The 14,729-nt window shown below is 41.6% G+C and overlaps 1 protein-coding gene across 1 annotated transcript; it reads left to right on the top strand.

The window, feature by feature from the left end:
• Positions 1–7,639: 7,639 nt before the first annotated feature.
• LOC129473525 (small ubiquitin-related modifier 2-like) lies at positions 7,640–8,196 on the top strand. Its single transcript, XM_055264102.2, has 2 exons — positions 7,640–7,932; positions 8,007–8,196. The coding sequence occupies exons 1-2, from the start codon at positions 7,786–7,788 to the stop codon at positions 8,073–8,075; spliced, it is 216 nt and encodes a 71-aa protein (XP_055120077.1). The 5' UTR covers positions 7,640–7,785; the 3' UTR covers positions 8,076–8,196.
• The last annotated feature ends 6,533 nt before the right edge of the window (positions 8,197–14,729 follow it).

The following is a 14,729-nucleotide window of genomic DNA, read 5'->3' as shown; positions in this document are numbered from 1 at the left end:
AATTAGCTGGGCATGGTGGCGCACGTCTGTATTCCCAGCTACTGGGGAGGCTGAGGCAGGAGACTCGCTTGAACCTGGGAGGGGGAGGTTGAAGTGAACTGAGATTGCACCACTGCACTCTAGCCTGAGCAACAAAGTGAGACTTCGTCTGAAAAAAAAAAAAGAAAAGAAAGAGCTTTGCCATTAGTGTCAAAAGATCTGTTTCCATTCTGGATCTGCCACTAACTAGAGGTGTGCCCATTTGACAAGTGCCTGTGATACCTTCAAAGACTATTCTTTTACAATGAGATTAATGCGTTAAAATTTTTTTCACATATGAAATTAAACAAATATATAACAAAACTGTGTACCAAAATCTAGTCTCTCCTTCTTATCATTTCCCAGCCTCTCTTGCAGTTGGATGGCCATGTGACTATATCCCCCTTGAAGGAATGTGAGTGTTAAGTAATGTGGTAAATCTCACTTCAGGACTTAGTCTTTTAAGACAGTATATTTTCTCCATGTTCCCTTTCCCTTCTACTAGCCAGATCCTAGGCATGGCAACCAGCCTAAATCATGCAGATGACAGTGTACTCTGGTTATGCAAGAATAACAAGTTAGAAAGAGCCTCAGTCTCTGAATCACAGTATGGAATAGAGCCATTCACTGACCTGTACTCGTCCTGGGTACTTACATGAGAAATAAACTTACAATGTACTTAAGTGATTACAAATTTGGATTTATGTATCATGCACCCTCTGACTTATTGGTTCCATTACTAGAAGTACCTTCCTTCCAAGAACTTGGAAAAATGTGCACAATATATTATTAAGTAAGGTGAGTATGTATCAGAAAAACAGATTGTCGCCAGGTGCAGTGGCACATACCTATAATCCCAGCACTTTGGGAGACCAAGGCACGCAGATCATTTAAAGCCAAGAGGTTGCTGCAATAAGCTATGATTGAGTCACTTCATTCCAGCCTGGGCAACAAACTGAATCCTATCTCCAAAAAAAAAAAAAAAAAGTGCCAGGCAAGGTGGCTCACGCCTGTAATCCCAGCACTTTGGGAGGGTCAACTTGGATGGATCACTTGAGGTCAGGAGTTCGAGACAAGCCTGACCAACATACTGAAACCCCATCTCTACTAAAAATACAAATGTTAGCCAGGCATGCTGGCATGTACCTGTAATCCCAGCTACATGAGAGGCTGAGTCAGGAGAATCCCCTGAACCCAGGAGGTGGAGGCTGCAGTAAACTGAGATTGTACCACTTTGCTCCAGCCTGGGCAACAGAGCAAGACTCCTTCTGAAAAAAAAAAAAAAGAAAAAAGAAAAAAAATCGGAAGAAGGTAATTACATTCTAGTCCATCAAGTTATTTTTATTTTTTGTCTCAGATTACAGGTGTCTATTTCAAGAGAGTATACATGAAGAATATGGTTTAAAACCAACATGAAAATGATATAACCCAAAGAGAAAAATCAAATAACTTTTTAAATGCTTATTTGAAAAAAAAAATGGTAAAAGCTACTTACCAGCACAATTGCTTAGAACCTAGTGATTTCAATCCAGCAAACTAAATGTTTTGTATTTATTTATTTATTTATTTTGAGACGGTCTTGCTGTGTCACCCAGACTGGAGTGCAATGGTGCAATCTGAGCTCACTGCAACCTCCACCTCCCAGGCTCAAGTGATCCTCCTGCCTTAGCCTCCCAAGAAGCTGGGACCACACTTGGCTAATTTTTGTATTTTTTGTAGAGACAGGGTTTTACCATGTTGCCCAGGCTGGTTTTGAACTCCTGGCCTCAAGCCATCCACCTGCGTTGCCCTCTCAAAGTGCTAGGATTACAGGCATGAGCCACCATGCTTGGCCAATCAAACATTTTTTAAACATTTCTATGTGATTGGTACTAAGGGTACAAGGGGACAAGAGCCCTAGTCCCTGCCTTGAAAAAAATACACAAGTAGAAGAATCCTTTAGAAAAATGTAAATTTTTTTATTCCTAAAAACAAGGTTTAAATGCATACTTTCTAAAGTCACTGAAAAAGAGAAAACAAACAAAAATATAGTTATATACCAAAGTACAGAAAATAACAGAACAAAGAATAAGATACAGAAATAACAGCACAAGATGAAAAATTAAGATCAAAAGAGATACCAATAAATAAAATGTGACAAATTATATCATGAAAATACAAAAAATTCAATTACACAAATATATATATATGTATATATACACTATTTCTAGAAGTATCTCACAACTTTAGAACTAAAAGGATGGCAAAGGGATAATAAATGAAAGCAAACACCAAGAAAACAGAAATCACAATATTAGTAATATGTATAACAAAATATTAAAATATGTAAAGCAAATATATTAAACAGAACAATAGAGGTTATTTTATAATCATGAAGGATCTAATTAACGCCAAAAATATAACTCTCAGAAGTCTGTATATGTTTGTATTTGTGTTCTCTTGCTGCATAACACAATACTACAAACTTAGCAGCTTGAAACATTACTCATTTATTATCTCATAGTTTCCGTAGGTCAGAAGTCTGGGCCCAGTGTAGTTGCATGCTTATAAAAGTATTGGTTACTATTAGGATCTCACAAAATTGAAATTAAATTGAGATGCCAGCTAAGGTGTGTTCTCATCTACTCATCTAGGGTTTAGGATCCTCTTCCAAGCTCATTCAAGTTACTAGTGTTGGAAATAAATGCTTGGTGCCACCAAGTGAAAATAGCACTCAGGCAAGTTTTCTCAGCAAGGTAATTTACTTCTATAGAAGGGTGCATCTCATGGATAGAGCAATGGCGAGAGCACACCAGACAAGGGAGGGGAAGGGAGTCTTATTCCTAAAACATGCAGCTAGCCCCTACTGCTGCCTCTTTCCCCTATTGACTAGGGTTGGACCACACAGTATAAGCTAATTCTGATTGGCTATTTTAAAGACAGCAAGGGTACCTGTCAGGGTGGTGGGGTGAGTAGTTTCGGTGGGAGAGACGGTTACAGAAAAGGTGACTAAAGATGCCTAAGGACAGCACAGGTGACTAAGGATGGCTAAGGACAGAGCACGTGACTAAGGATCCCTAAAGACAGAACAGGTGATAGAGGCTAGGAGGGTAAAGAATGAGGACATTAAACTTTAAAATGGAGAACAAAGGACAGGGAAGCTGAACATACTGACATATTGGTTCTTTGAAGAGGAACTCAGAATTCATTGTACTTAACAATTTTTCTTCCTCTTGAATTTTAAAGGAAGTTAACAGGCTAAACTTTGAAGAGGAATTTACTGTATCCTACATTACTAAAATTCAGTTCCTTGAGATTGTAGGACTGGGGTGTCTGCTTTCTTGCTGGATATTGGCTGGGATCACTCTTAGCTCCTGGAAGCCATGTGCAAGCCCTTGCCACACAGCCCCTCCCATAGGCAGTTCTCAACATGGCTGTTCGCTTCCGCAAGGCCAGCATGGGGCTCTCTCTCACTTCAAATCTCTCTAACCCCTTCCATTTCTGACCTTCCAACTCTCTTTTAAAGGTATCACTTGATTTGGTCAGGCCTACTCAGGATAATCTATCATTTGATCAACTTAAAATTGATTGATTCAGAACCTTAGTTATATCTGCAAAATCCCTTCAACTTTTCCATATAACATAACTTATATGGAACCACATTCCCAGATTTCTCTCACACTCAATAAGAGGGGATTATTATGTGGAATCCATACTAGCCACCAGGAATTTTAGAGACCATCTTAGAATCCTACCTGCCAGTGTTGAATTGTTTTTCATGAAAATATATTAGCTGTTAATATATTAAGTATATTAACCATTACAAATGCAAAAATATATAAGAAGTGTGCTATCATATATATTTCTGTCTTTGACAGATTGACTAGGCAGAAAAAAATGGACTACAATACAAGAAATCAGAATTATATAATTAAGATTGATTTGAAAGATTATTGGAACTCTAAAAATAGAAAATATACTTGTTTTTCCAGTGTCTTATGGACTTAATCCTGTATTTGATAAAGTGAAAATCTTGGAGTCTGAAAAGTAAATATTACATGGGCCAGTCTCTGAGTGCAAGACAATAGAGCTAACAGAAGAAAAAATTAACCAAAGTTATGCAGGCATTCAAAAAGTTTACTCTTTTAAATAATTCTTGATTCAAAGAAGAGAGGTGGGTACTACAATAATAATTTAGTGACAAAAGATTATAGAATGATAAGCATTCCAGCCAAAAACTTAGGGAAAGGAAATGAAACACAATCGGCCAGGCGCGGTGGCTCACGCCTGTAATCTCAGCACTTTAGGAGGCTGAGGCGGGCGGATCACGAGGTTAGGAGATCGAGACCATCTTGGCTAACACGGTGAAACCCCATTTCTACGAAAAATACAAAAAAAAAAATTAGCCGGGCATGGAGGTGGGCGCCTGTAGTCCCAGCTACTCGGGAGGCTGAGGCAGGAGAATGGTGTGAACCTGGGAGGTGGAGGTTGTGGTGAGCCGAGATTGCGCCACTGCACTCCAGCCTGGGCAACAGAGCGAGACTCCGTCTCAAAAAAAAAAAAAAGAAAATGAAACATAATCAAGGAATACAGGAAAAATAAATTAATTATAATAAAGCAAACAATAAAGAATTACAACATTCAAAGTTTATTTTTTATGTTTGAAAAAGCAGTGAAGAATGTGGAAAGATATGTACTGACTTAACAGTGAGTGGTAATCCTTTCAGGTACAAACATAATTGTCTTTTTTTGTGGTTTAAATTTGTTATAATAAGCTTGGATTACTTTTATAATTATAAATAGATGATAGGTAGAAAAACAAGGAATATTCTGGTTTTTAAAGATTAGCTAGAAAGTTCCAATTATTATATAAACCATTTTTCCAATACCTTTTTTTTTCTCTTTGTTGGGACAGGGTCTTGCTCTATTGCCCAGGCTGGGTTCAAGTGATTATCCGGCCTCAGCCTCCCGAGTAGCATGGATTACAGGCATCTGCCACTACACCTGCCTAATTTTTTGTATTTTTAGTGGAGATGGGGTTTCACCATGTTGGCCAGGCTGGTCTCAAATTCCTGATGTCAGGTGATACACCCACCTGGGCCTCCCAAAGTGCTGGGATTATAGGTGTCAGCCACCATGCCAAGCCCATTTTTCCAATATCTAATGGAACATATTTAAAAATTCATCATGCAATAGTTCAAAATTAATGTCTCAAATTCCAAAATACAAATATTATATAGGCATTGTCTCAAAAATCAAATATTAAGCTATAAAATTATAATTTAAAAATAACTGAAAAAAATTAAAAGTTAATTATTTTTGACAAGTATTTTGATTTTTAAATTTTTTTAGTGGTTATAAATGTCTTTAGGTTTTTGTCTTTAAGTCAATTTTGGCAATTTTTGATTTTCCTAGGAAATAACCCATTTTCTCTGGGTTTTCAAATTTGTTGGAATGAACTTGAACATCAACTTCATTTTATTTTCAAAAAATTGTTTCAGTATTTTCTTTTCCTTTTTTTTTTTTTGAGACGGAGTCTCACTCAGTCAGGCTGGAGTGCAGTGGCGGGATCTCAGCTCACTACAAGCTCCGCCTCCCGGGTTCACGCCATTCTCCTGCCTCAGCCTCCCGAGTAGCTGGGACTACAGGCGCCCGACACCGCGCCGGGCTAATTTGTTGTATTTTCAGTAGAGACGGGGTTTCAACATTGTCTCCATCTCCTGACCTCGTGATCCACCCGCCTCGGCCTCTCAAAGTGCTGGGATTACAGGCGTGAGCCACTGCACCTGGTGTTTCAATATTTTCAATACAATTTCTCATTCTTAATGTCTATAGTTATAATTTTTTCTTTTTTTCTTAATTAACATTGCCAGACTTTCACATGCTATGTATATGTATATATATACATAGACATATATATGTATATATATACATATATATGTCTGTTTGTTTTGGTTGTTTTTTCTTTTTTTTTTTTTGAGATGAAGTCTGGCTCTGTCGCCCAGGCTGGAGTGCAGTGGCGTGATCTCAGCTCACTGCAAGCTCCGCCTCCCAGGTTCACGCCATTAGCCTGCCTCAGCCTCCAGAGTAGCTGGGACTACAGGCGCCCGCCACTACGCCCAGCTAATTTTTTGTATTTTTAGTAGAGACGGGGTTTCACTGGGTTAGCCAGGATGGTCTCGATCTCCTGACCTCATGATCCGCCCGCCTCCAGCCTCCCAAAGTGCTGGGATTACAGGCGTGAGCCACCATGCCCAGCCTATATATATGTGTGTGTGTATATATATATATATATATATATTTTTTTTTTTTTTTTTTTCAAAGAACTAGCTTTTGGATTTATTGAGAAATTTTACTATTGCTTCCTCTGCTGCCCTTGGTGCTGCTTGTATGCTCACTCTGAGAGGTGACAGTGTGCTGGCAGCCTCGCAGCCCTCGCTCTCTCTTGGCGCCTCCTCAGCCTTGGCACCCACACTGGCCGTGCTTGAGGAGCCCTTCAGCCCGCTGCTGCACTGTGGGAGCCCCTTTCTGGGCTTGCCAAGACCGAAGCCAGCTCCCTCAGCTTGCAGGGAGGTGTGGAGGGAGAGGCACGGGTGGGAACCAGGGCTGCGCGTGGTTCTTGCGGGCCAGCTCGAGTTCCGGGTGGGCGTGGGCTCGGCGGGCCCTGCACTCGGAGCGGCCAGCCTACCGGCAGGGGTAGTCAGGGGCTTAACACCCGGGTCAGCCAGCAGCTGCTGTGCTGGATTTCTCGCCCGGCCTTAGCTGCCTCCCTGACCATTGCCTGGCCCTGCTCCACGGCGTCCAGTCCCATTGACTGCCCAAGGGCTGAGGAGTGCGGGCACAGGGCTTGGGACTGGCAGGCAGTTCCACCTGCTGCCCCCGTGCGGGATCCACTGGGTGAAGCCAGCTGGGCTCCTGAGTCTGGTGGGGACTTGGAGAATCTTTATGTCTAGCTAAGGGATTGTAAATACACCGATCAGCACTCTGATTCTAGCTCAAGGTTTGTAAACACACCAATCAGCACCCTGTATCTAGCTCAGGGTTTGTGAATGCACCAATCGGCACTCTGTATCTAGCTCAGGGTTTGTAAATACACCAGTGGACACTCTGTATCTAGCTAATCTAGTGGGGACCTGGAGAACTTTTGTGTCTAGCTTAGGGATTGTAAACGCACCAATCAGCACCCTGTCAAAATGGACCAATCAGCTCTCTGTAAAACAGACCAATCGGCTCTCTGTGAAATGGACCAATCAGCAGGATGTGGGTGAAGCCAGATAAGAGAATAAAAGCAGGCTGCCCCAGCCAGCAGTGGTAACCCGCTGGGGTGCGCTTCCATGTTGTAGAGGCTTTGTTCTTTTGCTCTTTGTGAAAAATCTTGTTATTGCTTACTCTTTGGGTCCACACTGCCTTTATGGGCTGTAACATTCACCGTAAAAATTTGTGGCTTCTCTTCTGAAGCCATCCAGACTACAAGCCCACCAGGAAGAACAAACAACTCCAGAAACGCCCCTTTAAGAGCTGTAACACTGACCGTGAAAGCCTGCAGCTTCACTCCTGCACCAGCGAGACCACGAATCCACCAGAAAGAAGAAACCAAACACATCCGAACATCAAAAGGAACAAACTCCGGACATACCGCCCATAAGAACTGTTAACACTCACCGCTAGGGTCTGTGGCTTGATTCTTGAAGTTGGTGAGACCAAGAACTCACAAATCCCAAACACAATTCGGTGTGAACCTGATACCTGTTTTATGAAGGGGCAGCTCAGGAGACTCCGGCGCTCCCCATGGCCGACGAAAAGCGCGAGGAAGCAGTCAAGACTGAGAACAATGATCATATTAATTTGAAGGTGGTGGGGCAGGGTGTTTCCTTGGTGCACTTTAAGATTAACAGACACACACCACTTAATAAACTAATGAAAGCCTATTGTGAATGACAGGGATTGTCAATGAGGCAGATCAGATTGATTTGATGGGCAACCAACCCATCAACGAAGCAGATACACCTGCACAGTTGGAAATGGAGAATGAAGATACAATTGATGTGTTCCAACAGCAGGCAGGAGGTGTTTGCTGAAAAGAACCTGGTTCTTTACTCCAGAACTCTGTTCTTTAAAGGCCAACATTACATTCGCAATTAGAAAACTGCACTTTGGTTCCACCACATCCTGGCTACTACAGTAGTTTTCTCTTTCATTTCCCCTTTCCCCATTTCTTTATTGTACATAAAGTAACTGGTGTATGTGCACAAGCATTGCATTTTTTTTTTTTACCAAACAGCCAATGGTATGTTTTGATTGACATCAGATGGAGACGGGATGGGGAAAAATACTGATTCTGTGAAAATACCCCATTTTCTCCATTAGTGGCATGCTCATTTGGCTCTTAGGTTTATATTCCAGTAAGTTATTTTGCTCTCATTGTTTTAGCAAAAAAACAAAAATCCTTGCATACCTTGTTCAATTGGAGAATTTTAATGTTTTTCATTTATCATTGTAAAACCAAGGACAATTTTATACTTTTGTGTACGTAGCTGTCTGGGCAATCTGTCTTTAAGTAGAGATAAATTAAAACAAAACAAAGAAGAATCCTAGTTTTCCCTTCAAGTTAAGCATCTTGTTTAAATAAACTTGTTTTAAATGAAAAAAAAATTGTACTATCATTCTGGTTTCTAATTTTTGAATTTTTGATGGCTGTCTCATTTATTTTCTTTGTTTTGCTTTTGTAGATAATCCTACAGGAAATATGCTTGACTTGCATTGCTCTACTCTAGTGCTCATATTTCTGTAAGGTAGATTTCTAAAAGGATTAAGGATTCACAAGGCTCAGATATTCTGAATTTGGGTGGATGCTGCCTAATTATCCTTCCAAAAAGATGTCTAAGCTTATACTTCCACAAATGACTGAACCTGTTTCTCCAAACCTCGTCAACTCTGGATACCACCTATCTTAGTAATTTTTCCAGTCTGATGTGCAAAAACATGACATGGCCTATTTAAGTGCATAAAATTGATCAAGAGTGAGGACAGTCTATTGAATAAAAAAGAGGATAAGTTCTCATGGTTAGTAAGAATAAAATGAGCCAGGATATTAAACATGGAAGAGTATATAGGCCTATGAAAAGAGAAAATGAAGAAGAAACCAGGAGAATTGTGGAATTTTTTTTTGAGTGCAAGAAGGAGAGCCTCTGCAGGAAAATAAGATAGAATAGGAATAATACAAAAAAAATTGTAATTAAAAAATAGAGAAAGGGGAGCCAGGGTAAGTGAGAATTTGATGAGATTTAGTTGAGGTTTCAGTTAATGCCCTGCGTGTGTACAACTTCAGACTGGCCAGGCATTGGGTCTCCACTTTATGTCAATGATAAGATGATGTAATAGAGTAAGTCTTAACGGGGAGGGGAAGATCAGCGATCAGGCTGGTGGGCTCCACCTTGCAGGGAGGTCAGGAGGAGGTCTGGGATGAGTGGTGGCTGACATGGGCAAGGGTCATATTCTAAGGGAAGAAATTGCGTTAGGCACAGAAGACCTAAACTGACGGGTGCTCAGGAGCGTCTGTGGCTGTTCCCTCTGGATTCATTGTTTCCAGGGCTAAAAAAGAAGGAGCAGCAGAAGCAACTCAATGTTTTTTGTATTTGTTTGTACCAACACTTTATATTTTACAAATATTTGTGTTTGTCTTTCATAATAGCCTTCTATTGCTGACTGGGCCAAAGTCAAACTCAGCCTCCCTCCCTGACCTTTCTGCATGATGTCACCCTTTCTAGCATCTACCCACGGCACTCTCTTGTTGGCTTCCTTCCTCCCGTATGTCACAGTCATTTTCTTCACACAATCGACTTACTTTCAGTTTTTTAATCTCACGCTATCCATACCTAAAGCAATGCTTTCTCGGCCCCAATCGCATATTTCACAAGTAAAATCCAATCCTAACCTAAAATAGTCTTTCCTTTTGCCAGAATGTCATGGGCGATGTACTTCTACGAGCATATTATCTCAGCGCTGCTCCACAGTCTTCTATTAGTATAAAGCAGAGAAGGCTGAACAGATTACTTCAAGGCCCTCATGCTCTGAAGTTGGGTTTGGAGCCTGTGGTGTTCTTAGCTTTGGAAATTTCTCCACCTACTGGTTGCCTAAAATCCTGTCTGTTCACATTATATAATGAGGTTCGCAGTTGTTTTATGAGATCGGCCTATTTTTAAGAGTAACCGGGCCTCTTGTGAATGATGACACATTTCTAAGTCATTTCGAATTCCTAAAATAAAATTAAAAATGTGCTATAAAGAAAATATTTTCTTATCATAATAGAAAATGTTTTCAAGCAGATGACAAATTTCTTAATGCTTTTGAACAACCATTAGGGGGCAGAAAATCATTACACAGTATAGCAATTCAATCCACGTTAGGCTAGAGAAGAGAAAGCCTATTTTATGTGTATTTCCAAAAGTTATTACCAAAATCAAGTTATTTTTCAATGTAATCATTGATTTGGTGCTTGGGCATCTTATTTACAAAAGAAGCCTTCCGTAGTGGCTTTATTTTTTACAACTTGCTTCCTATCCATGTATCAAATCAGATGAACCTTATTCTGAAGGGAACACTTTAAAGACCAATGTGACATCTTGGGGCAGGTTTGCCATATATTACTAGTAAGAATAGTTGAAATATGTTGATAAACTAAAAGTAAGTTTATCTCACTAAAAATTAGAGAAATTCATAATAGAACAGTAGATTTACGGCTGCCCAAGTTTCAGGAACTCTCTTTTCAGTTACCCTATCAAACCATGGGTTCAAGCGTGGTTAAAAATAGTTCGCTACTTCTTTAACAGCTTCTCTTCCCAAAAAAAAAACTCCTTAAAGATTAGAATGCAATTATTATTTCTACTTTCTCACTTCCATTCCCCCATCAGTCAGCCTTTCACCTCTCACCCCACGAAACTTCTCAGGGAATGCCACCCATGACTTCCTAATGGCCGAATCCAGGTTTTCTAATTAGAAGGATTATAAACAAGCACTTGCTAATTTAAGTTTAAGAGAAATTTATTGAAAGTATGTCACAAGCTGGATGCAGTGGCTCACGCCTGTAATCCCAACACTTTGGGAGGCTGAGGTGGGTGGATTGCTTAAGCCCGGGAGGTCGACACCAAACTGGCCAAAATGGAGAAACTCCGTCTCTACAAAAAAAAAAAAAAAAACACACACACAAATATAGCCAGGCATGGGGGCACTTACCTGTAATCTCAGACACTTGAGAGGCTGAGGTGGGAGGATCACCAGAGCCTGGGGAGGTCAAAGTTGCAGCGAGCCATGATCATGCCACTGCTCTCCAACCTGGGAAGCAGACCGAGACCCCATCTCAAAAAATAAAATAAAATAAAATAATAGGCCAGGTGTGGTGGCTCATGCCTGTAATCCCAACACTTTGGGAGGCCAAGGCGGGCTAATCACGAGGTCAGGAGTTCGAGACCATCCTGGCCAACACTGTGAAACCCCGTCTCTACTAAAAATACAAAAATTAGCCAGATGTTGTGGCAGGCGCCTGTAATCCCAGCTACTTGGGAGGCTGAGGCAGGAGAATCGCTTTAAACTGGAAGGCAGCGGTTGCAGTCAGCAGAGGTCGTGCCACTGCACTTCAGCCTGGGCAACAAGAGTGATGTTCCGTCTCAAAATCAATCAATCAATCAATCAACCAATCAATCACAGCTCCTGAAATTAAAGGAAGAAGCATAGGTAGCAAGAGTTAATCAACACTCTTATCAGATAAGGGCCCTCTGCTGGCACTACATTTATTCCATCCTTGGATCACTTAGCTCAAGTTTCCAAGTCCTCATAAGTCAGTCCAGTATGCTTAGCTCAGGCCACATACCCACCTGGTGGCTTGGAGTGAGCAGTGCAGAATGCCCTGAGAGTCTTAGCACAGGTGCACACATTGGGGGAAGAGTTATTAAGTGGAAATTCTCTCTCTCCAAAAGAAGGGGGAAAAAAAGAGGTAGTGTGGTCGAAAGAGAAAATGCCCACCACAGTTTTCATCCTTCCTGATTTCTTTATGGTTTTCACACCAGATGTAACTCCTGTGATGGTTAATTCTATGTGTCAACATGACTGGCCAAGGGGCGCCCAGATTAAACGTTGTGTCTGAGTGTGTCTGCGAGGGTGTTTCCAGATGAGGTCAGCATTTGAATTGGTGAATTCAGTAAAGCAGGTTGGCCTCCTCGATGTGTGTGGGCATCATCCAATCTGTTGGGAGCCTGAACAGAACAAGAAGTGGAGGAAGGAGGAATTCTTCCATTTTTTGTTTCCTGCTTGTCTGCTTGAGCTGGTACATTGGTCCTCTGACCTTGGACTCGGAATCACACCCATATATATATACATATACATACACACGCACACCCGTATATATATATATATATATATATATATATATACACACACACACACACACACACACTGTGTATTGGTTCTGGTTCTCTGGAAAACCCTAATATGACTCCTTTCTTATGGAAAGTCTCTCTTCCCACTCAATACTACTTTCCTACAGACCTCAGTAACTATTCCTTCTCCATCTCTGTTTTCTTCTCTGTTCTTGGCTTTCTTTTCTTCTTATTTCATTGTTTTCCATCTACTTGTCACTTCAAGGACCATCTGTATGCCTATGACTCTCTCAATCTGTATTTTTTTTATGTTAAAACTTTTTTCTTTTGCTTTTTTTTCTCTTCTTTATTTCTGAATGATCAATCTGTATCTTTACAGATGCAACATATTCAACAGCTGGTGTCCCTTGGATGGCCCACCAGCACCCCACTGCCCCACTTCCACCCTCTTGCTCTCCCTTCCTTTGCCTTCTTCATTTCCATGAATGGCATCACAATCCACTCACCCAGTCATCCAAGCCACAGACTCTCTCCAAATACATTCAGTCATCAAATTCTGCAGACTGAGGCATAGTGAGGCAGTTCACCCCTGTAATTCCAGCATTTTGGAAGGCTGAGGTGGGTGGGTCGCTTGAGCCTAAGACTTTGAGACCAGCCTGGGCAAAATAGGGAGACCCTGACTCTTAAAAAAAAGAAAACAGTTTGCAGATTGTGCTTCCTTAATTTCACTCAAATATCTCCTCTCTTTTATATTCCCATTGCTATTGTCTTACTTCAAGTTCTCTTCATCTTATCTAGGGTTTAGTCTCCCAACAGGAGTCCACATCTTCAATTTTACACCATTCCAACCAATCTTCCACACTGTTCCCAGAGAGATATTTCTGAAAAAACAAATATGACCAGATTTATTTCCCTTGTTAAAGCCCTTTATAACTTCTGCTGTCTACAGGATAAAGTGCAAACTCCCTCACATGGGACCAAAGCCCTTTTTAAACCAACCCCTCCCTACTTTTCCAGATTTGTCTCTACTCAGATCTACCTCACACCATAAGTATCAGCTTGGCTATTTCCGTGAACTTTGCCCATGTTGCCCTTCCCCGGAAATTGGCTTCCCTCTGATGTTCTCTCTCTCTGTCTCTCTTTTTTTTTTTTAATTAGAGATGGGGTCTTGCTCTATCACCCAGGCTGGAATGTAGTGGTGTGACCATAGTTCACTGTAACTTCAGACTCCTGGGTTCAAGCAATCCACCTGCCTCTGCTTCTCAAGTAGCTAGGACTACAGCCGTGTACCACTCCACTAGCTAATTTGTTAAAAAATTTTCATAGAGATGGGGTCATGCTATGTTGCCCCGGCTAGTCTCTAACTCCTGGGCTCAAGCAATCTTCCTGCCTCAACCTCCCAAAGCTCTGGAATTACAGGTGTGAGCCACCACACCTAGCCACCTACCATGTTCTTTTTTGTTGTTGTTGTTGTTGAGACGGAGTCTCACTCTGTCACCCAGGCTGGAGTGCAGTGGCGCAATCTCGGCTCACTGCAAACTCCACCTCCCGGGTTCACGCCATTCTCCTGCCTCAGCCTCCCGAGTAGCTGGGACTACAGTCACCCGCCACCACGCCTGGCTATTTTTTTTTTGTATTTTTAGTAGAGACGGTGTTTCACCTTGTTAGCCAGGATGGTCTCAATCTCCTGACCTCACGATCTGCCCGCCTCAGCCTCCCAAAGTGCTGGGATTACAGGCGTGAGCCACCGTGTCCGGCCCATGTTCTTATAATACTTTTAAGACTCAACTCAAAGCCACCTCCTCTATAAAGCCTTTCCCAGTTGTCACCTCTGTCTCTCAAAGGTAGAACTGACCACTCCCTCCTTTGGATTCACACTTGACCCCCGTACCTGTTTACCTGGCAGTCTCTCCCACCTAGTCTGTCATATTCTCAACAACCAAAATGGTGTTTCACTCGTCTTTGCATTCCCAATACCTGTCATAGTATCCAGCACTAAAAATGCTTAGTAAATGAGTACAGAATTTGTGAATTTGTGACTAGAGAGGGTAGAGAAAGTCTACACACTCAGCCGAGGAAACTCAGGGAAAACAGAGTCACTCTGTTTAGAACCAGCTGGGGCTATCTCGAGCCACAGTGTATGCCAGTGACTCTCCACTCTGCTTGCACAGTAGAATTGTCTGGAGGGTATTTAGAAAATATAGATGGCGGGGTCCTAAAAAAGCCTGTTAAATCAGAATCTTTAGGGGTGGGCCTAGACATGGGTGTTTTTTAGAGACTCCTCCGAGATTCTAGTGTGCAGTCAGAATCAAGAACCACTGCTGCAGAGCATTCCTGAAATGACTGCAGACTGACTACAGG

The sequence above is a fragment of the Symphalangus syndactylus genome, chromosome 23, assembly GCF_028878055.3.
Source record: "Symphalangus syndactylus isolate Jambi chromosome 23, NHGRI_mSymSyn1-v2.1_pri, whole genome shotgun sequence".
Classification (NCBI taxonomy): Eukaryota; Metazoa; Chordata; class Mammalia; order Primates; family Hylobatidae; genus Symphalangus; species Symphalangus syndactylus.
Note: the sequence above shows the minus strand (reverse complement) of the source record. Positions and strands in the feature narration are given on the sequence as shown.